At 36.6% G+C, this 19,899-nt stretch overlaps 4 protein-coding genes and 1 long non-coding RNA gene across 9 annotated transcripts; all 5 read left to right on the plus strand.

Annotated features, from left to right (window-relative positions):
- The first annotated feature begins 111 nt into the window (after positions 1–111).
- On the plus strand, positions 112–2,149 carry LOC140786406 (uncharacterized protein At4g15970-like). 2 transcript variants are annotated; one of them, XM_073134811.1, is made up of 4 exons: positions 112–626; positions 731–979; positions 1,067–1,426; positions 1,522–2,149. In XM_073134811.1, the coding sequence occupies exons 1-4, from the start codon at positions 414–416 to the stop codon at positions 2,008–2,010; spliced, it is 1,311 nt and encodes a 436-aa protein (XP_072990912.1). In that variant the 5' UTR covers positions 112–413; the 3' UTR covers positions 2,011–2,149. The 2 variants fall into 2 exon arrangements, with proteins under 2 accessions (XP_072990912.1, XP_072990913.1); XM_073134812.1 differs by having other exon boundaries at positions 174–626; positions 1,076–1,426.
- Positions 2,150–6,296: 4,147 nt separating this feature from the next.
- LOC140787096 (uncharacterized protein At4g15970-like) lies at positions 6,297–7,987 on the plus strand. Of its 2 annotated transcripts, none has more exons than XM_073135850.1 (4): positions 6,297–6,336; positions 6,423–6,680; positions 6,816–7,172; positions 7,320–7,987. In XM_073135850.1, exons 1-4 carry the CDS (start codon positions 6,313–6,315, stop codon positions 7,815–7,817), a joined length of 1,137 nt encoding a protein of 378 aa, XP_072991951.1. In that variant the 5' UTR covers positions 6,297–6,312; the 3' UTR covers positions 7,818–7,987. The 2 variants fall into 2 exon arrangements, with proteins under 2 accessions (XP_072991951.1, XP_072991952.1); XM_073135851.1 differs by having other exon boundaries at positions 6,819–7,172.
- Positions 7,988–9,534: 1,547 nt separating this feature from the next.
- Positions 9,535–11,384, plus strand: LOC140787261 (uncharacterized protein At4g15970-like). 2 transcript variants are annotated; one of them, XM_073136083.1, is made up of 3 exons: positions 9,535–10,020; positions 10,144–10,497; positions 10,705–11,384. In XM_073136083.1, the coding sequence occupies exons 1-3, from the start codon at positions 9,811–9,813 to the stop codon at positions 11,200–11,202; spliced, it is 1,062 nt and encodes a 353-aa protein (XP_072992184.1). In that variant the 5' UTR covers positions 9,535–9,810; the 3' UTR covers positions 11,203–11,384. The 2 variants fall into 2 exon arrangements, with proteins under 2 accessions (XP_072992184.1, XP_072992185.1); XM_073136084.1 differs by having other exon boundaries at positions 9,536–10,020; positions 10,147–10,497.
- A 754-nt stretch (positions 11,385–12,138) lies between these two features.
- Positions 12,139–12,862, plus strand: LOC140787262 (uncharacterized). Its single transcript, XR_012108790.1, has 2 exons — positions 12,139–12,263; positions 12,554–12,862. It is a non-coding gene; the product is annotated as an uncharacterized lncRNA (long non-coding RNA).
- Positions 12,863–14,213: 1,351 nt separating this feature from the next.
- On the plus strand, positions 14,214–19,619 carry LOC140787263 (UPF0235 protein At5g63440). Of its 2 annotated transcripts, none has more exons than XM_073136085.1 (7): positions 14,214–14,693; positions 15,480–15,594; positions 16,651–16,804; positions 17,003–17,099; positions 18,753–18,841; positions 18,970–19,038; positions 19,335–19,619. In XM_073136085.1, exons 1-7 carry the CDS (start codon positions 14,579–14,581, stop codon positions 19,392–19,394), a joined length of 699 nt encoding a protein of 232 aa, XP_072992186.1. In that variant the 5' UTR covers positions 14,214–14,578; the 3' UTR covers positions 19,395–19,619. The 2 variants fall into 2 exon arrangements, with proteins under 2 accessions (XP_072992186.1, XP_072992187.1); XM_073136086.1 differs by having other exon boundaries at positions 14,282–14,693; positions 15,494–15,594.
- The last annotated feature ends 280 nt before the right edge of the window (positions 19,620–19,899 follow it).

Below are 19,899 nucleotides of genomic sequence, written 5' to 3' on the forward strand. Positions count from 1 at the left end.
CGAGTGTGCCATTGACGATATGACGTGCCCTCTACGTCCTTCCAAATTCCCAGAACGCGACAAGCCATCTCGGGATGCCTAAAGTTGTTCTTGAGATTTCCAAATAAACGTATACGTGTCTTCAAATAATCAAATGATGGAAAATAAAATGTGATGTTCTTTCCTGGGAGAGAGGACCAGGGAATACCAATAGTTAGCAACACATGGTAGGGACCAACTACTCCAGAGTTCTGCTGCATTTGCTAAAGATTACTATTATTCCTCCCCTCGTCCTCTTCTTCTCTCTGTTCACAAAGCTAACTGATCACTACTATAACTCCTCTCCCTCCTCTGCCTCTGCCTCTGCCTCTGCCTCCTCCTCTTCTTCTTCCTCTTGATGCATCCAATTCAACAACACGGTTAGGTTTTCGACGATGACGACCGACCTGAAGAGCATTCAGCCTAAGTTATCCGTTCTTCTCTGGGCCGCCACCGCCACCGTCATCCTACTCTTCTACCTCTCCGCGCGGCCGCGAAGAGTATCTTCAGAGATATCAGCCTGGAGCAACGGAATAGACGTCGCTGTTTCTACTCCTTCTCAGCATATTAATACGACCCATAAAGTGGAATATCCTCCCAATGAGGAGGTACTTGATCTTCTTTAGATTTAACTCCATTTCTACTACTTTTGGTGCTAAAAGTATTTCATTTCATTTCATTTAATTTAACTTGGCAATTAGTGCATTTCCAGATTGTTTCTAGTACTCCTGCTCAACAAGTGAACATAACACAGAAGATTGTTTCTAGTACTCCTGCTCAACAAGTGAACATAACACAGAAGATTGTTTCTAGTACTCCTGCTCAACAAGTGAACATAACACAGAAGATTGGTTCTAGTACTCCTGCTGACCAACAAGTTAACATAAAGCAGAAGATTGTTTCGAGTACTCCTGCTCAAGATGTTAAAGTAACAAAGGAGATAGCTCCTATCATCAGTGAGGTCAATACACTTAATTTCTTCGCGCCTTCTTCTCTTCTTTTTTTTCATTAATCTTATAGATAGTTGGTGTACGTTGCCAAATTAAAGCCAATTCAGGACCTTCGTTGGTTACTGAGAAGAGCCGCCATGGATGACAAAACGGTCATCCTCACCGAGGTGAACGAGGCGTGGGCGGCACCGAACTCGCTCCTCGACGCCTTCTTTGAGAGCTTTCGCATCGGCGAAGGGATCGCGCATCTTCTCCAGCATGTAATCATCGTCGCGATGGACCCAAAGGCATTTGCACAGTGCAAGTTGGTTCATCCTCACTGCTACATGCTCAGGGTTGAAGGTGTCAACTTAACTTCTGAGAAGACGTTTGGAAGCAAAGACTTCCTTGAACTGGTGTGGACTAAGGTCAAGCTTCAGCAATCTATTCTACAGCTTGGATACAACTTCCTCTTCACGGTAAGAATAGATTAAAACAACAAGAAAACGAATCCGTGCGTTGGAGGGTTGTTGGATCTGACTAAAATGATATTCGATATCTTGATTGACTGTAGGACCTGGATGTCATGTGGTTTCGCAATCCCTTTGAGATCATAGAACCCTCGACCGACTTCATGTTATCCTGCGACGTGTTCTTGGGGAACGCCGAGGATGTCCGGAATTATCCCAACACCGGATTCATCTACATGAAGTCGAACAAGAAGGACATCAAGGTGCTCAAGTACTGGAACAAAGCAAGAAAGCAATATCCAACAATGAACGAGCAGAACGTTTTCAACAAAATTAAGCACGAGCTCGTAGCTAAGATTCCAGTTAAGATGCAGTTCGTGGACACTAAATACTTGGGTGGATTTTGCAACTACGGGAAGGACTTGAACGAGATCAGAACGATGCATTCGAATTGCTGCGTTGGCCTTCAAGCTAAGCTTCATGATCTGCATATGATTCTGGATGAATGGAAGAACTACACAGCGTTGCCAGTGGCGGAGAGAGAGAAAGGAGGATTTACGTGGAGAGTACCAGGTGGCATATGTATCCATTGAATGATTTATTTGCATTGATTGGATTAGAAATGAGTTAGCTATCGGAATAAGGAAAGAGAAATAACAGACATATACTTAAAGATCGATGCAAACTTATTGTAAATTTTGAATGATGGTTATATATATATATTCTTTCCTACTCTTCTTCTCTATCTTATCTTTTTACGGTGAAGAGAAATCTAATGGTTGATATACTCAAGAGTATAATAGGAACACCGAGAGACAACTATATTACTTTGGAAAAGAGGACAACAATGCCTAATTAGATACCCGCTGCATCCCTACATAATAAATCTATTGAAAGAGCAAGGGAAGAATCCACCCACAGATTCCTCAAGGTTAGCTTAGCACACAGATTGGCTTTACTAAAATAATGGTAAATAATAGAAACATATAAAACCTTAATTCTCGAGGTGAAGAAAATATTATGCTTCAAATGCTAAGGTCGTTTTATTCTCTGTACTATTTGGAATATAGAGAGAATTACATTTCACACCTTACGTTTTTCGTATTTATGTTTGAGCCTCATATTTTTAGGTTTTATTCTAGAATGCAACTCATGCTATACAGATATAGAGTATTTTGTTAGAATCAAGCTTAATTTTATAAAAAGTACTATTTAATAAATATACTCTTCTGCCGATATCTTCTGGTTATATAACTTGGAGAATTATATAATAATAAAGTCCAAAATATAGGACTCAAAAATATAAATACTAAAAAAAAATTAAGTAATGAATGAGCATTTGTAAATATAGAGTGGTAAATGAAATTTTCCAAAAGAATAAATCTCACTTGTCGCTTGGGTTCTTTTGGAAGCTAGTTTACTTAGCCCTAGACTAGAAGTTGACCCGATTCAAGTCCGACTATTAGATATACATCAATGTTGTTGGTTTAATTCTTTGTCTCATCTTTCCTTTTCTCAAAGTAATTGATATTTATCCAATCCAGTTAGATTGATGTGTTTCAACGTACATATCCAACAAATGGGAATCCTAGATATTAATCTTTCTTTTTTTTTATGAGAGGGAAAGTTCGTAGTTAGGTAAATTTATTAACTTTCAAGAGTTACATCAATACAGCTATTACCTACCTTCCAAGAGTTATATCAATATAGTCTGATACAAAAAGAAGAGGAATGATAGAGCAAAATAGAAGCCCTACACTTGGCCTACAGTAGACAACCTAGGAATTTAAAGTAGAGCATTAAGCCTAGAGCATAATACAAAATTAAAATGTTGCTACTATGAATGGGTCCCAAAACCCTCTCTCTGTTTAGAGTAGCCTCACCTACCCGACATGGCGATGGCAGTAGGCAGATGGGCAGCAATGAGCGAGAGAGATCAATAGCGGTGAATCAACTACTGTTACAATAGATTGAGCGAAGAAGGGGAAAGGAAAGGTGGGAGAGATGTAAAAAATAAGAGATACAGCAGCTGATCTGTCTCCTCTGAGAGGGAAGGAGGTGGAAGGGCGGCATGGCTAGATTAGCCGACTCAGATCTGGCAAGGGTGGGGAGAAGAGCTTGAAGTAGAGCAATGGCAAAAGAGAAGGCGATAGCAACATCGAGGGGATTTCATGTGGCGATGAGGAGCGATTGTGCGGAGTAGCGACGGTGGCCGTAGTGAGGAGCAGTTGGGAGTAGCGACGACATGTTGAGAGGAAAAGATGCCTTAAACTTTTGAAAAAAGGAGAGAAAGAAAAGAAAGAAATTGAAGAAGAGAAAGGGAAGAGAGAAACAAGAAGGGTTCTTCCCTCCTCTTGCCCATGATAGGGAGGCAAGCAAAAAAAAATCTTGCCGACGGCGACGGTGAGGAAAGAAATCCCTTCTAGAAGGAGAAAAACTATGCACCAAACCTTAGCGGAGCTAGGGCCAATGCAAGGGAAAGTAGACAAATATCACATTAATTTTCATTGAAATCACGTTCTCCATTAGAATGATTTAAGCGTTTGATCAACCTGTCACACCTCATCAAATGATCCGGATCACGACACGAAACCCAATGAAAAGAAAACACACTCCATGTGTAAATTAAGATGCCTCCAAGATTTGTATGAAACTTATTCGCGGAGACAAAATCGTACCGTGTCTTGGTTAGGGAATAATGTCATATGACAATAGTAAATACTAATAAGTTATTATCTTCGATATTGAAAAAACTCATCACATTTATTAAGGGTGCAATGACTAACGAGCTGAGCTTTTACCAAACTTAAATTGAAATTAATTTCAAATCTAATTTTAATTTTAAGTATAAATTAAAATAATACTTACTTTAGCTAATTTTAAGCTTAAATTTAAATGAGTCATTAATAAGAAATTTTGAAGTATGAATTAATTCAAGCCCAATCAAATGTGATTAAGGCTTAAATTAAAATAAGGTGTAAGTCAATGGTGAAGATATAAGCATTAATATAGTAATATTATGAGTCTTTAGATCTTAATCTAAAGGTTTATATTAGTCATATGTATTATATATTATATAGTATTATAATTTTTAAGTTTTATCAACCGAGCTTGATTGAGTCTGCTTATAATCAAGCTCGGCTCAAAATTAATTTCAAATCTATTATACAAAATTAAGCTTAATTGAGCCATAGCAAGCTGAGCTTAATTACTTTGATAGCCCTAATCACATTGATGAAATGTCATAATTGAAAAATCATTGCATTTTAATAAATAAATAATATATATATATATATATATATATATATATATATATATATATATCATTCCTTCGGCTAAATCTAGCTCACTACTGTTAAGAAATAAAATTGAGATTACTACTAGTGGTTAGAATTTTAATCCCACTTGGACATAGAAGAATTTTCTGTGACTTGACTTTAACCAAGCTATTCCGAGGGTTGACATATAACATATGAGATCTTGAATGATGAAAAACATTAAATTAAGATTAAAAAAATAAAATAAAATTTGTATTTAACACACTATTTTTTTTTACCTATTTATAATTTATACCATATATTTTTAATATTAGCAAATCAAGCCTTCTGTTTTATCAAACTTGTGCAGTAAATAATTCGATGTTAAATTCGTTAATTAAATTTAACCAAACTCATAAGTCAACTTAACTACACTAAAATATCATATCTGAAACCCAATCCAAAATATCCTACTTACCAACTCAAAAAAATTTACCCAAGTTAAGAACATAAGAGAAAGAATATTGGAGGAGAAGATTACATTTTAACTTTGTAATCTGATCCAAATTACCACATTGTGCTTTGAGATTTGAGGTTGGAGGAGATAAAAAAAAATTAAATCTCATCGTGCTCAAATAAGAAGATATAAGCAGTTTTTATATTTAAAAAAATAATGGTATATTTGCGGTGGACGAAATATTACCCTCGACCCATAAAAACATAACATGTTTTGTCCAAATATTTGACTAAATGGAGATATTAAAAGTGCAAGTGTAAAATATTAATATGTGAAATAGACGGTGTTATATACAAATTTCTCTAAACAAATAAAATATAAAAAATTAAAATCTAAATCTAAACGCCGTGATATTCTTCTATAAATATTTAAAACGACAAGTTTGAGACCAAAATAAAAAGATATTTGGGCTATTTAGATATATTTATTAACTTTAAAAATCCATCAATTAGGAATTTCATAAATAAATATTTCTTAAAATTCGATTAGGAAGCTAATTTTGAACGAGGTCAATGATTTAATCTAACAATTACAATATTTAAAAAGGATTACCAAGAGGCAAGGGGACATGTTCATCACCACGAGTAGACTATAGACCTTGCCAACCTCGTGGCCACACCTTCATTTTTCAATAGGGAGTAATAGTCTTCCTTCCCTACAACTACATATATGATAGCATCTTCCATGTAACAGCTGTTATAATTATTATTATTATTTTTTTTTTTATCTTGCCGACAACCAAGTAGTCGATATTTGTGATTAAATTATTTATTCGCATATATCGAAATGAACCCCAATCAAGCTCAGTAATTCTCTCAGTATTAATGGGTTGTTGATGGCGAATTATTTATGCGAGCATTTGATTGAATGCATAAGAATGCTGAGATTCCACGTTTGATTGTTAAGAAACTAAGAAATTCTTGGTAAAAGAAGAACATTTTCGTTTTACAATATCATTAGCACAATAATAACTATTAAATGAGACAGTTGGCCAATAATTACTGTGAGATCTAACGCCCATTGTTTCCCCCTCTATTCCACTCCTCTTCCTTGATCTTTTTTTGAGCTATATAACATGGCTCAAATAGTACTTGTAATTGGACATCCAACCAGAGTTTCAAATGGGCCACATTGGTGGCAACTTGGTAGTCTCTATATCCTTAACTATTTCCGTTTTTGCAGTTAATGTTTGAATCAATGATACTGCTCTAATTATGTTTCTCTCCAGCAGAAAGGCCTAGAAAGGCCTTTGAATCAAAAGGTGATGAGCAACATGAACAACCTTCCAACCCTAGTCTCCTTCCTCCTCGGCGCCGCGGCGGCCACCGCCCTCATTCTATTTCTCCGGCCTGCCAACCCGGCCGGTGGAAGATCACAAGAGATATCGTCTTGGGGAATCGGCATTCATAAGTCTTCTAACGAATCATTGGTTAATAGTACAAAGATGGCTCCCTATAAAGAAACCAAACCAGCTTATAACAATGATGAGGTTTGTAATTAATATATGTTTTCATCATCAAGTGTATGGAATTTGCATGCATTGAGGATATATATATATATATATATATATATATATATATATATATTGATCTTCTTCTTTCTGTTGCTGCTGTTGTCTTTCTAGCAGAAAGATTTAAGAGACTTACTAAGAGCAGCAGCAATGGACAATGACACAGTGATACTGACATGGATCAATGAAGCCTGGGCTGCACCAAACTCACTCCTTGACCTCTTCTTTGAGAGCTTCCATGTTGGTGAACAAATAGAGCATCTCCTGAAGCATCTCATCATTGTATCTGTGGATCCAAAGGCATTTGAGAGATGCAAGTCTCTGCATCCTCACTGTTACTACATCAACATGGGAGGAAATGACTTCACTAGTGAGAAGTTCTTCATGACTGATGACTATGTTGACATGATGTGGAAGAGGAATAGATTCCAGCAAAAGGTTCTAGAGTTGGGATACAACTTCCTCTTCACTGTATGTTCTTCTTACTCTCACGGAGAAAAAAGTTTATAGCTAATAGCAACTAACAAACTAACTACATTCTTCTCTATATATAGATGTATGTCTATAATTCTTCTTCTTATTCTAGCATTGACATAAATATGATCAATCTGATGACAGGATGTAGACATTCTTTGGTTCCGAAATCCTTTTCGACACATCTCGGCTTTCGCACACATGACATTCTCCAGTGATGCCTACTATGGAAACCCTGATGACTTGAAGAATTTTCCCAATGGAGGATTCCTCTATGTGAAGTCCTGCAGCAAGACTATAGAGTTCTACAAGGACTGGTACATTGCTAGGAAAGACTGGGTGGGCGCACACGAGCAATGGGTGTTCAACGAGATCAAAGTAGAGTACTCAGCTAAGCACCAAGTTAAAATACAGTTCGTAGACACAGCCATTTGGGGTGGATTCTGCAACCTGAGCAAGGATATGAATAGGATTGTCATAATGCATGCAAACTGCTGTGTTGGCCTTGGGATAAAACTCTTTGACCTTCGAAATCTTCTTGATGATTGGAAGAATTACACGCGGCTATCAGCGGAGGACAAGGCAAAGGGTCGGCTTTCTTGGAGACTCCCTGGCAGATGTGTTCATGAGAAAAAGGATTGATCGGTTGATCTTGTTACAGTGATGTACAAGAGGTAGAGAAAAGAATGTCATCTAAAAGAGAAACACTTAGAGAAGACCAAGATTGGATTATTATTTTTTTTTCTATCTTTTTGTAAGGGGTAAAGTAAATTACACTTTGTTCATATATTATTCTGCTCGATTTTACTTTACTCTCCGGTATAGACAGAATCGTAACTATTAGTTAATTGTTAATTAGGGATGATTGAAATATAGTTTGATCAAATTCCGTTTCTGACTTAATACTTATATATATATATATATACAAGCAAATATACGTCAAGTAAAAGGAAAAGCGAAACAAAGTAGTTTGGAACTATGGAATCCAATAATTTGATGGAAAGTAGCACAATCATTGGTAAGATTAATCTAGTCGGCTAAGAGCCACCCACCGTTGATAGATATGGGTTGGATTCGGCCACATCAACAAAGTACCAAAAGAGAATCGGAAAAAGGAGAAGAACACTCCAAAACTTGCACTGTTGTACATAGACACAGTATTCATCATATGTTGTCAGGTCCCAAAAGAAACTTGGGTATTTATTTTTCTCTTTTCTAATTTTCATTTGCAATACTATATATTAGCAAAATTCTCCCTAATATTGGATAACTAAGCTAATCTTTTTAACCCAAAAACAAAATATATTCATGCTTAAAATATGTACAATCTCAAAGTTTACGAGAGAAATTAAACTCATAGACCCGACTGTCAAATTATAAATTAGGTCACTGGTTCATATTGAGTTATATATATATATATAAGAAAAATACATCATATATACATGGTAATATGGGCGGTCTATATTCAATGTCACGTCTCTTCCAATGTGCTACCCTGGAATATTCTTCTCTAATTTTTAATTATCATGGATAATATTTTTTGGACCAATTCCTTTCTTGTCCACCAGGGGATTCAAGATCAAACTCGGCGGCCTTTGAACAGAACACGTAGCTGGTCATGTCGGTGGAGAAATTGTTAGTAGTAGAATTAATATGACTTTTTTTTTTTTTAGAAAATAAAAAGAGAAAAGTTTCAAATGACACCCTAATAAATTATTTAGTGAAACTATAAGGGAAAAAAAAGAGAGCTCAAATTAAAGACCACTAAATTGCATGCATCTCCCTTTTTAATCTCCAGAATAAATAAATTAGCACAAGAACTACTGGTGAGCTTTCATGGCTCATGCCCAGTGGCCAGTGTTTGTATGGGATCCCACCAAACAAGAGCCAATCATGGACTAGTTTGGTTAGGTACATTGCAAGCATAATAATAAACGAATATAATAATAGACACCAACCATTGGTTAATCACATCTCGTTGTATCTCATAGTTCATCTTTTTTAGTACTCCATAGTTCCTTCATCTCTTCCATTATTTTTTGGCTTTTTAATATCTCTGCTTATTAGTGCATTCACGCTATTTTTACAAATAATGTAATAGTTAGGTGCAATGAACTATATACATAATATATTTATGTTATACACTTATACTACTGTTTGTCTACCAGACATATGCCTCAAAACTAAGAAGATTACCAAATTATTTCAGCCCCTAATACTTGCATCTGGAGATATTTTAGGGCCTGATCAAAACTAAAGTAATCAGCAATTATTTTTTGGTGGGCCCCTAGGTGATTGCTTCATTTGCCTCGTCCGGCACTATATCTATATATATATATACATATACATCCCTTTTCCTGAAAACAGGGCGTCTATTTTGACATCTAACTACAAGCTCACACGGTCATGCATCGATGCACACTGGAAGAAATTTCCACGTCTTGGTTTCCACTTCTGAAATCTGAAGTTAAATGCGATGGTAAATGACAAGTAGTACTACTAAGTTTGAATAGCAATAGCTATCTCTCTGTCTCTTTTCTCTGTCTATATATATATATATATATATATATATATATATATATATATCTCCCTCTCCACTTCTCCTTCACAAGTTGAGGCCTCTGAATCAAAAAAGATGAACAGCAAGATGAACAACTTTCAGCCATTAGTCTCCTTCCTCCTCGGCGCGGCGGCAGCCACCGTCTTGATGTTGTTCTACCTTTCGGCGAGTCCGGGGGAAAGAACACTAGAGATATCAGCTTGGGGCGCCAATGGCACTCATGATATGGTTGATTCTATTGATGCAGTATTGGTTAACAAAACCAAGCCAGCTTCTACTGATGAGGTATATATATGTATATATATATATATATCTACATCAATCTATTACTCTTTAATTCGTCGCATCAGTTATATTTTTTGATAGGTTTTTCATTAAAAAAATGTTTTCTTTTTCAATTACTTCTAGCAGGAAGAGTTGGCCGAATTGTTAAGAGCAGCAGCAATGGACAATGATACAGTGATCATGACCTGGATTAATGATGCCTGGGCATCGCCAAACTCTCTACTTGATCTCTTCTTAGAGGGCTTCCGTGCTGGTGAACAGATTGAGTATCTCCTGAAGCATCTGATCATTGTGGCTGTGGATCCGAAGGCATTTGAGAGATGCAAGTCTCTGCATCCTCACTGCTACTACCTGAAGATGGAGGGAAACTTCACCTCTGAAAAGTTCTTCATGAGCAAAGATTACCTTGACTTGATGTGGAGCAGGAACAGGTTCCAGAAAAAGATTCTAGAGTTGGGATACAACTTCCTCTTCACTGTATGTTCTTCTTCTTCTTTGATCTTCTTCCTTAAGTTAATCAAATATGTAACTATGTGCATTATAGCTAGTATTCATATAGCTACTAGGTATTATGATCTTCTTAAGTACATGCCTAAATATTAAGTGAACAAGATGCAACTACCCAAGAAGAACAAAAATTTCTCACAAATTTTTTGTTTCTCATATTCTTCAATTGTATGGCAGGATGTGGATATTCTATGGTTTCGAAATCCCTTTCGACACATGTCGATTTATGCTCACATAACTATCTCTAGTGATGCCTACTATGGAAATCCAGATGACTTGGGCAATTTTCCAAATGGAGGATTCCTCTATGTGAAGTCATGCAGAAGGACCATTGATTTCTATGAGGACTGGTTCCTTGCAAGGAAAAACTGGACCGGTGCTCATGAGCAATGGGTGTTCAACCAGATCAAACACGAATTTTCTGCAAAGTATCAAGTAAAAATCCAGTTCATAGACACAGCTCTTTGTGGGGGATTCTGCAACCTGAGTAAGGATCTGAACAAGATTGTCACGCTGCATGCAAACTGTTGTGTTGGTATTAGAAATAAGCTTTCTGACCTCAGAAGTCTTCTCGATGATTGGAAGAAGTATACAGCATCATCAGATGAGGAGAAGAAAAGTGGTCAAATTACTTGGAGACTTCCTGGTAGATGTGTTCATGAGAAACGTTCATGATCTGTTTAAAGAAGGTGAACAGAGAGATAGAGAGAAATATAAATTTGCTTTCTAATATGCTAGAACAAAAGGGAGGATTCTTTATTATCAGTATTATTTCTTGTTCTTTTCTTGGTAAGATGGTAGAGTGATACTTTGCAATGATATTTTATTTGAAAGGAGAGAGATTTTCATTTTCAAAAGTTAAGTGTAGTGATTTTATGATTAAAATAATAGGACTTCAGAAACAAAATCAAAGACAACAGTTTGTTTTTAAACACAAAATCATTTAAATTATAAGATATTAGTTTAACGATTAGCAGCAGTCAAGATCCATTAGCACAATATGCGGTAGCACTTCAATATCCTGAGAATTTCGATGCAAATTCTCTACGTTTGGTCACAATCGTATACACACTAGTTTCGATGTCTCGCCGAGTCGATCCAATAAATGCAACGTGTGTTGGCCTAATTTGAAGCCAGAAACGTGTGCGATTCGAAGAGAAAAGAATAATAAGACAAGTTTGATCTTATTATCGATTGCTTCTTCTTTCTTCTTTCTTGTTTGGTAATAGAGAGGTTGCAATCGGAATCTGTTATCCTAAATAATGGAATATCTTTTATTAGGTAATCAGTTGTTGTCACGATGAATGCTGTCCCTCAACAACCACTACTACTAGTTCCCTTTCATCAAAATAAGTAAATAAATAAAGTTGGCTTGTGAATTGGGTTGGCAACTCATTTATTGTTACGATGTACGTTGACCTACCATTCTCGTGTTCTTGGGTCATCTTTGACCATGATGTAATTGGCCCACGTGGGAAATATGAAGAGCTCGTTGGATATCTAACGTGGTTTCCTGTTATTTGCGGTCGATGCGTTGACCATGAACCTTGTACTCTCTACTCTGCTAGGATTTGATCGATTGATTTGTCTCCTCTTTCATTGGGTCTTCTTCTCGCCACCGGCGAGATCCTCCCGTCTTATCTGCTAGTCCCAGTGGCTGGGATCACTCGAGTTTCACCTGCCTTTTTCCTCATCCGCCACAGTCTGCCACTTTAGTCCGTCTATCGTTATCTGTGGTAATTTGTTGATCTTTCTTGCTTAGATGCGTCTAAATATGCTCTAATTCGTGGAGAAATATGGTCTTCTGGGGGGGATCAGGGAGTTTGATCGTCTAGTGTTGTTGATAAAATAAGTTCCATGTTTGAGCTGCAATTTATGCAATAGGATTGTTGTGTTCTGTCAAGAATCACTCTGTACATCATGAAGTGCTATCACCAAAACTCTCTACTTGATCTCTTGCTTGAGAGATGCCATGTTGGTGAACAAATAGAGCATCTCTTGAAGCATCTCATCATTGTGGCTGTAGATCCAAACGCATTTGAGAGATGCAAGTCTCTGCGTCCTCACTGCTACTACCTGAAGATGGAGGAAAACTTCACCAGCGAGAAGCGCTTCATGAGCAAAGATTGCCTTGACTTGATGTGGAGCAGGTATAGGTTCCAGAAAAAAGATTCATAAGTTTCTATGTAAGTATGTGCATTCTAGCTAGTATTCTTATAGTTGTGATGCACTTATAAGGTTCTGTAAATTTTCTGCAAGATTTATTAAGAAGAATCAATCATAGCTAGTGGCAAATAAGCTGCAAAATTTGCAGCTATCCAGGAAGAAACAAAAATTGTCACAATTTTCTTCTTATATTGTTTAATTCGACAAATGTCGGCGTTGTGCTAAATGCCAAATGAGTGAAGAAAGCAGAAGCAAAACCTTCACCCCCAAATTCTACAAATAAAATAGTAATAGCAAAACAAGGCAAGTTTGTAGAAAACTCTAATCTGGTGCTAATAGCAATGGAATAGCAATAAACTAATTCTAATCATGTATTAGACACCCTAATACAAGTAAACACAAGAATGGAAGCAATAGAGATAATAGAGAGAGACAAGATTTACATGATTTAACAATGTGCCTATATCGACGGGCAGAATAATCTTCTTCACTTTACAAATTTTTTAATTATAAAGAGTTTAACAACTCTAATCTTCCTCAATACAATGGTGATTATCTCTCTTAATTTTTTTTCTCTAGCATTAAAATCTTAAAAAACTCACTTTAGAATCTATAGGGTTGTTTCAAGTTGAGATTTCCACGGGCGTCAAACGCCCGGGATGCGCATCGAAAACACCCAAAAAACTAATGCAGAACTCAAACGGGCGTTCGAACAACGGCCCCCGTTCGAACACCTGTATCACAATTTGCTTTCGGGTTGATATTTGCGTTTGAACGCCTACATCAACACTCTTTGTCTAGAAACTGCGTTCAAACGCCCTCAGGGCCCATTCAAATATACTGGCACAGCAAGACTGAAAAATACTAAAACACTAAATTTGAGCCAAATTTTAACTATTTTCGCTCATATAACAATCTCCGGTGATGCCTACAATTGAAATCCAGATGACTTAAGCAATTTTCCAAATGGAGGATTCCTGTATGTGAAGTGCATGCAGAAGGACAATTGAGTTCTAGGAGGGACTGGTACCTTTCAAGTAAAAAATCCAGTTCATGGACACAGCTCTTTGTGGTGGATTCTGCAACCTGAGTAAGGATCTGAACAAGAATTGTTATATTGCATGCATATTGTCGTGTTGGCCTTGGAAATAAACTCTCTGACCGAAGAAATCTTCTTGATGATTGGAAGAAGTATACAGCAGCATCAGATGAGAAGAAGAGAAGGGGTCATATTTCTTGGAGACTTCCTGCATGGTAGATGTGTTCATTAGAAGAGTATGTGATTTGTTAAAGGAGAGAGAGAGAGAGAGAGAGAGATCAGGATATATAGATGAATTTGTTGTTCTATTAAGAGAAAGAGCAAAAGATTGAATTCCTAGAACTTGCATCTAAAATCCTACTTTTCTTTCAAGTATTTCTTATTTATGGTTTACATTTTCAATGTTTATAAACTATACTATGCGTTAATTAAATATTTACATAACACACTTTCTTATTGGATACGTTAACTAAATTTAACCCAGCTCCTGAGTAAGAGTGATCAAGCCTGATTACGCTTAAATTAAGCTTGAGAGGGTTGAGAGCAAGCAGTCTCCCAATCTTTTTCCACTCCTCGCTTTGAGATTTTAGAGAGAAGAGTAGTAGTATCACGTCGCCCTAGAAGAAACTTAGAAAAGTAAGTAGTAATTATCAGCCAATGCGTTGACCGTGATCCTTGTACTCTAATCGTGTCAGGTTGCAACGGGTTTGTAATTTTCTACCCATTACAAGTTCGGATGATCTCAAGCTATAACCTGGTCAAATCCGAACCCGTTTCTTGTGCTCGTCTTCTTCTCCCGTCCTTCCTCTCTCTCTCTCTCTCTCGCCCTCCACTGAGAAGGCGGGGATGCCGAAGCGGACGACGCACACGTACTCGAGCGAGGACGCGGCGCCGGACGGGCCGGAGTCCGACCTCTTCGTTTACTACTGCAGTCACTGCGGATCCCATGTCCTCATCACCGGTCAGCTCTCTCTCCATCTCTCCCTAAGATTCTTTTTCCAATAACTGATACTACTTATTACTCTTGCAAGTTCAAATCATGTTAAACTCTTCTTGATTTTTCATCTCTATGTCGATGGAACTGAGATTGGCTGGATATTGATCCGAATGAATGGGTGTATCTGTGGTAATCTTTGGATCTTGCTCGCTTAAATCCCACTATGGTTTCTCTCGTGGAGTGAAATATGTTCTAATTCGTGAGAAAGATGGTCTTTTTCAGGGTCACGCGAGTTTCCTAGTTTAGTGTTGTTGACAAAATGTCGTTCCTTGAATTAGAATTTATTGGTTTCTATTTGGAGTTTGGGGCAGATGAAGCGGGGAGGAATAGTTTCTGGGGAATTGTATTTTCTTAAATTAGAGGGTTGGTAATACTCTTTTGGTAGTTTGGATTAGTCATCTATTTTACCTATCTCCAGCTTTCTCTTTTCGTATGAGGTCAGCAAATGAGGGTCTCTCACACTTCAGATTGCCAGTTCTTGGTTCGTTGTTTGGGTTTGGTTGGACTTGCTATTCCAGGGGAAATTAAGTTCCAGGTTTTAACTGCAATTTATGCGAATAGGATTGTTTTGTTCTGTCAAGAATCACCCTGTTCTGTCAAGAATCACCAAAAGACATTGAGAGTAAATTATTACAACCGATCGATTTAGTTGATGTCAATCCTCCTTTTACAATTAAAGTCTGTTTAAAAAATTATTTGATTTCATTCTTAGTGACAAAATCATTCAGTTCTAACGTTCTTGTTCTGAAGATACCCAAATGCAGAAAATGCCAAGGAGGAAGACTGACAAAGCACATGTGCTAGACAAGAAAAAACATCTTGCAAGGCTGAATGTTAAGGAGGCTGGAAAAGTCCTACTAAGACGGTACTTCTGAATTTTGACCTTTGTCAATCATGTGATAGTTCCATCTTGTTAGCTTTTAGCTTTGCCAATTTCCTTTGTGATGTAAAGTTGTAAACAAAGTTATTGGTTACATGGACAAACAGGCAGAATTAACTAAGCTTCACATTTGGAAGCAGATTAGTCACTGCAGAGCTTCACTCTTGCTTCCGAAGTCCCTTCTGAGTCCAGGAGTTTGAGGCTTAATTGACAATAGGAAATGGTTCAATGTCGTCTGGAAGCAATATTCACAAAACAACAGGGAAATGGCAGTAGATCTTTGGAAATAGAGAAGATTAAATGTATTGAAATAGTGATGACACGTTAACATTAAATTGAGACATACATACTCACACACACACACACACACTAAAGCAGTAAATAAGCTCATATATTTACATTGAAGGAGTGATTAGAGAGGGAAAAGAAACAAAAGAGATGTGACAAAGATTTGAAGAGCAAATAGCAAATAAAAATAGAGATATAGACTAGATAGCCTCCATGATTCATTTGTAAGAACATGCACACTCACTATTTAACTGCAAACCTCTTTTATTATAGATTAAGTATCTGAAAGCCACTAAACTTTTCACTCTTTCTTATTTGGTTCTTCACTTCTAAGTTCCAATATTTGAAGTTATGTTTTCAGTCCCTGGGAAGAACAGAAACTTTTGGAGCTACAGTCAGTTTTGACCATTTAGGCTCTAATTTTGGTGGATAAGGTCTCTAATTTTATAAATGTCATGTGAATAGTAGTATTACTTTTTTTAAGTGTTAAGAGCATCTATCATATACCTTTTGGTTTTCCTTCAAAGTATGTTTATTCTTAAGGTTATTTTGGAATTTAACTACTCTTTTTTGAAGTTGTTAAGCTAGAAGTAAGGGTTATAAGTAAAGTGCATCTTACTCTTGTAGATTAATAGACATGCTTGTTCAAACTCATCTTGTACAACTTATAGATGGAATGACTGAAAAAGTTCTCGATAGGTGTATCTTTAAGTGTTAGAACTCATGCATGCAACATATGAATCTTTCATGCAGTGGTGAAGGAAAGCTGGAGAAACAATTCCGCATGAGTTGTGCGGGTTGTGAACTTTTTGTTTGCTATCGTTCAGAAGAAGATTTGGCTGCTGCTCCATTCATATATCTTGTTGATGGTGCACTAAACTCAATTGCAGCAGAAACCAATCCACAGGTATTAGTTACTTCAGTATGTTTATTTTAATGTTTTGCCCTCTCTCTCTCTAATGTGCATGTGTGTATTTATGCATTTAAACACAGATATCTATGTACAGAATAACTACAGATATTGTATTTAAGAGATTATTGTATCTTGTTTGCTTAGACTATCGTAGCTATTTTCTTTCTAATTCAACAATAAAATATCATGTAGGATGCCCCTGTTCCCCCATGTATCTCGCAATTAGAAGGTGGTCTTGTCCAAGTTGCAATTGAAGTAGAAGACCGGGCACAACGTTCAGCAATTACAAGTAAATTTATTTGTTTATTTACTTCATCTTTTTAAGTTTTTAAGCATGTTGAAAAGAAGTGGAGTTAAATTTTTTTTCCAAGCATGACTGTGATTCTTGGATCGAATGACTCCTTTGCGCTTCTCTTATAGTATGTTCTCCAGTTTACTTTCTCTGTAATTATTTCTTTTTCATCTATGCTTTATTATATTTTCCAAGCTGAAAACTGTAGCATCATATTCAAGAATTGGAGATGCTGTTTAATTGACAGTGATATAGTGAAATGTTTGCTCTCTTATCTTAGTCTGCTTATAATAGAAATCTTTGTCATGATGTGCTGAGAGAATAAATTAGACTTCACTATGTTGTAATCTGTGGAATTGGCGTTGTCTTTCTTTTTGTAATATTCAACTATTCATGAGAACTTATGGCTAACTAACGTCATTGGTATATCAGGTGTACATGTAATCACTATTGATAAAGGCTATTTCTTTGACCATTTCAATATTTGTGGCTTCCTTGGATCCTTCTCCTAGGGCTTTCATTGTCATTATCCCTTTATGTGAGTTGCCTGTCCAAACAACGCACACCCACACACACATACGTGTGAACAGTGAAGGAAGAAAACTTAGAGGATGTCCAGTGACAAATGGACAATCTTTACTTTCTCATATTGGGAGTTTGATGATGCTTGACAAGTAAAATGTCTCTGGTTGGATTTTATGATGATCATATGGGTAGGGTAATGAACTATGCCAATCTCCTAGAGATTAATCTAGCAAGACTCTGGTTTCCTGGCAAGCCTTTCTACTTCTTGCGCCAGTGAGACTTCAAGCTCATTTGCATGCTTTAGTGCTAAATATATAGAATAGAATCTACTATTATCTTGTAGCTTAAATTGTTGGAAGTTTTTAGAATAATCAAGAATGGCATATAATTGAGTGTTTGTTCGAGATGAGTAGTCAAGTATTCTAGCTGAAACCATACTACACACCAGTAATTAGATATTCAAGATCAACTTTAGGCTCTTACCTATGAATGTGGGGACCTATCTAATCTGTTGGTATTGCTATATAGCAAACTTAGATGAGCAGGAAATTATTTTGTCAAAGTGCAGTGAAACATTTCAGATGCGGGCCCATTGCAGTATGATTTGGAGTTATGGACATATTACCTAACATTATATTGTTATGTAATAGGAAGGTTTTATAGATCTGCAAGGTAAATACCAAAAAGAAAAACAACATATCTAATGCCATTTGCGTGATCATCTACATTGGTACATCTCTGCAGTCACAAATTTCACACTTACAAAATGTTATAAAAGAGGTAATTGATTATATATAATTGCAAATAAATTCACCTAGTGTTATTGCATTGTGTGAATACTCAAAGCCAAAATATCCGTCACAAATTTTTCCTAGACTTCCAGCAGAGGACTTCACCACAAGTTAATTTTGTTTAAATATTAAAAGTCTGATCCCACCTTTTGCAGTCATCTAAGTTCTCGTTCCTTTTTGCTAGCACTGATGTTAACTGCTCCAGTGTTCTGCCCCTCATTACTTGTTTTCCAACCTTCTAGGTCATTCTCTAGGTTATGCACTTTCTCATTGCATGTAAGATTGTCTGTTTAGTTCATATATCAAGTCCTGCAAGTGCCCTCTATTTTCTCAGGAGTAAATGCAGATGATGTTCGAGTAAGTGTAGCTGCTCCAGCTGCTCATGGGGAAGCTAACAATGAATTACTGGAATTCATGGGCAAGGTATGGCAATGGCAATCCTTCTCCTTGTAAAGAAATACTTGATTTTGAGCCTTTTGATGCTTAACATTGTACCTTGCAAAAGATGTTGTAGAAAGAAGTAAAGCGAGACTATTGGTTTCTAAAAACAGGTACTTGGCCTAAGGTTGAGTCAGATGACACTTCAGCGAGGATGGAATAACAAATCAAAGCTTCTAGTCGTGAGTTACCCTATCCTAAATCTTTCTTGAATTACTGCAAACAAGCACCCTTACGTCGGAATGCTTCAAACCATTATGATTGGCGGAGCATTTTCATTTGGAAAAGTTGCATGTTTGACATTGCTATTGGTCTCAAAAGTTCTTAATGTAGCTAAAGTATTTTAAGTACTCGAGACAGTGCTATTTGTAGTTGACCTTTTCCTTTAATTAATATAAAAGTTCACAGATTTCCCCTTATATTTGAATTAAAGAAATAATCAGTAGCAAATTGATAACTGTCTGATGCTCTGTTACAGGTTGAGGATTTGACGGCAAGACAGGTATTTGAGAAGCTTCTGGAAGCTGTCCAGCCTTGAGTGTCCTAGGTTCGGATTAGACCAGTCCAAGTGTCTTCATGGTAATGGACGTGGCAAAAGATTTTCCAATTTAAATTCCAAAAATTTGTCGCCCGTTTATGAGGCACGAACCACTATGTTTTGGCTTTTCGAATTAAAACCCAGTATTTATTCGCTGACTGCTCAAACGTGCTTTACTCTCTCTGTATCAAACAGAGATGCAAATATGAGGAATGATATTTTTAAGTCGATGGATGGATGCTACTTAGATAAACAATCGATATACGTTCGCGGCAATATATTTTACATGGTATTAGGTTCATCTATTCTGTTGAATTCCTTATTACCTATTTGTTGATATATCCCAAACAAGACTACAAGAGCCAAGAGGGCATTTGCAATTTTGCATTAAGAAAAATCCTTTAATTTTTAAAATAAAAATTACAATTCTGTATATTTTATTTTATAATAAAAATGTGTATTTAATAATAAAAATTACATTCAGCTTTACCAATCCGATCATACT

Source organism: Typha latifolia, chromosome 4 (genome assembly GCF_019914945.1).
Source record: "Typha latifolia isolate L0001 chromosome 4, TyphaL0001v2, whole genome shotgun sequence".
NCBI lineage: Eukaryota > Viridiplantae > Streptophyta > Magnoliopsida > Poales > Typhaceae > Typha > Typha latifolia.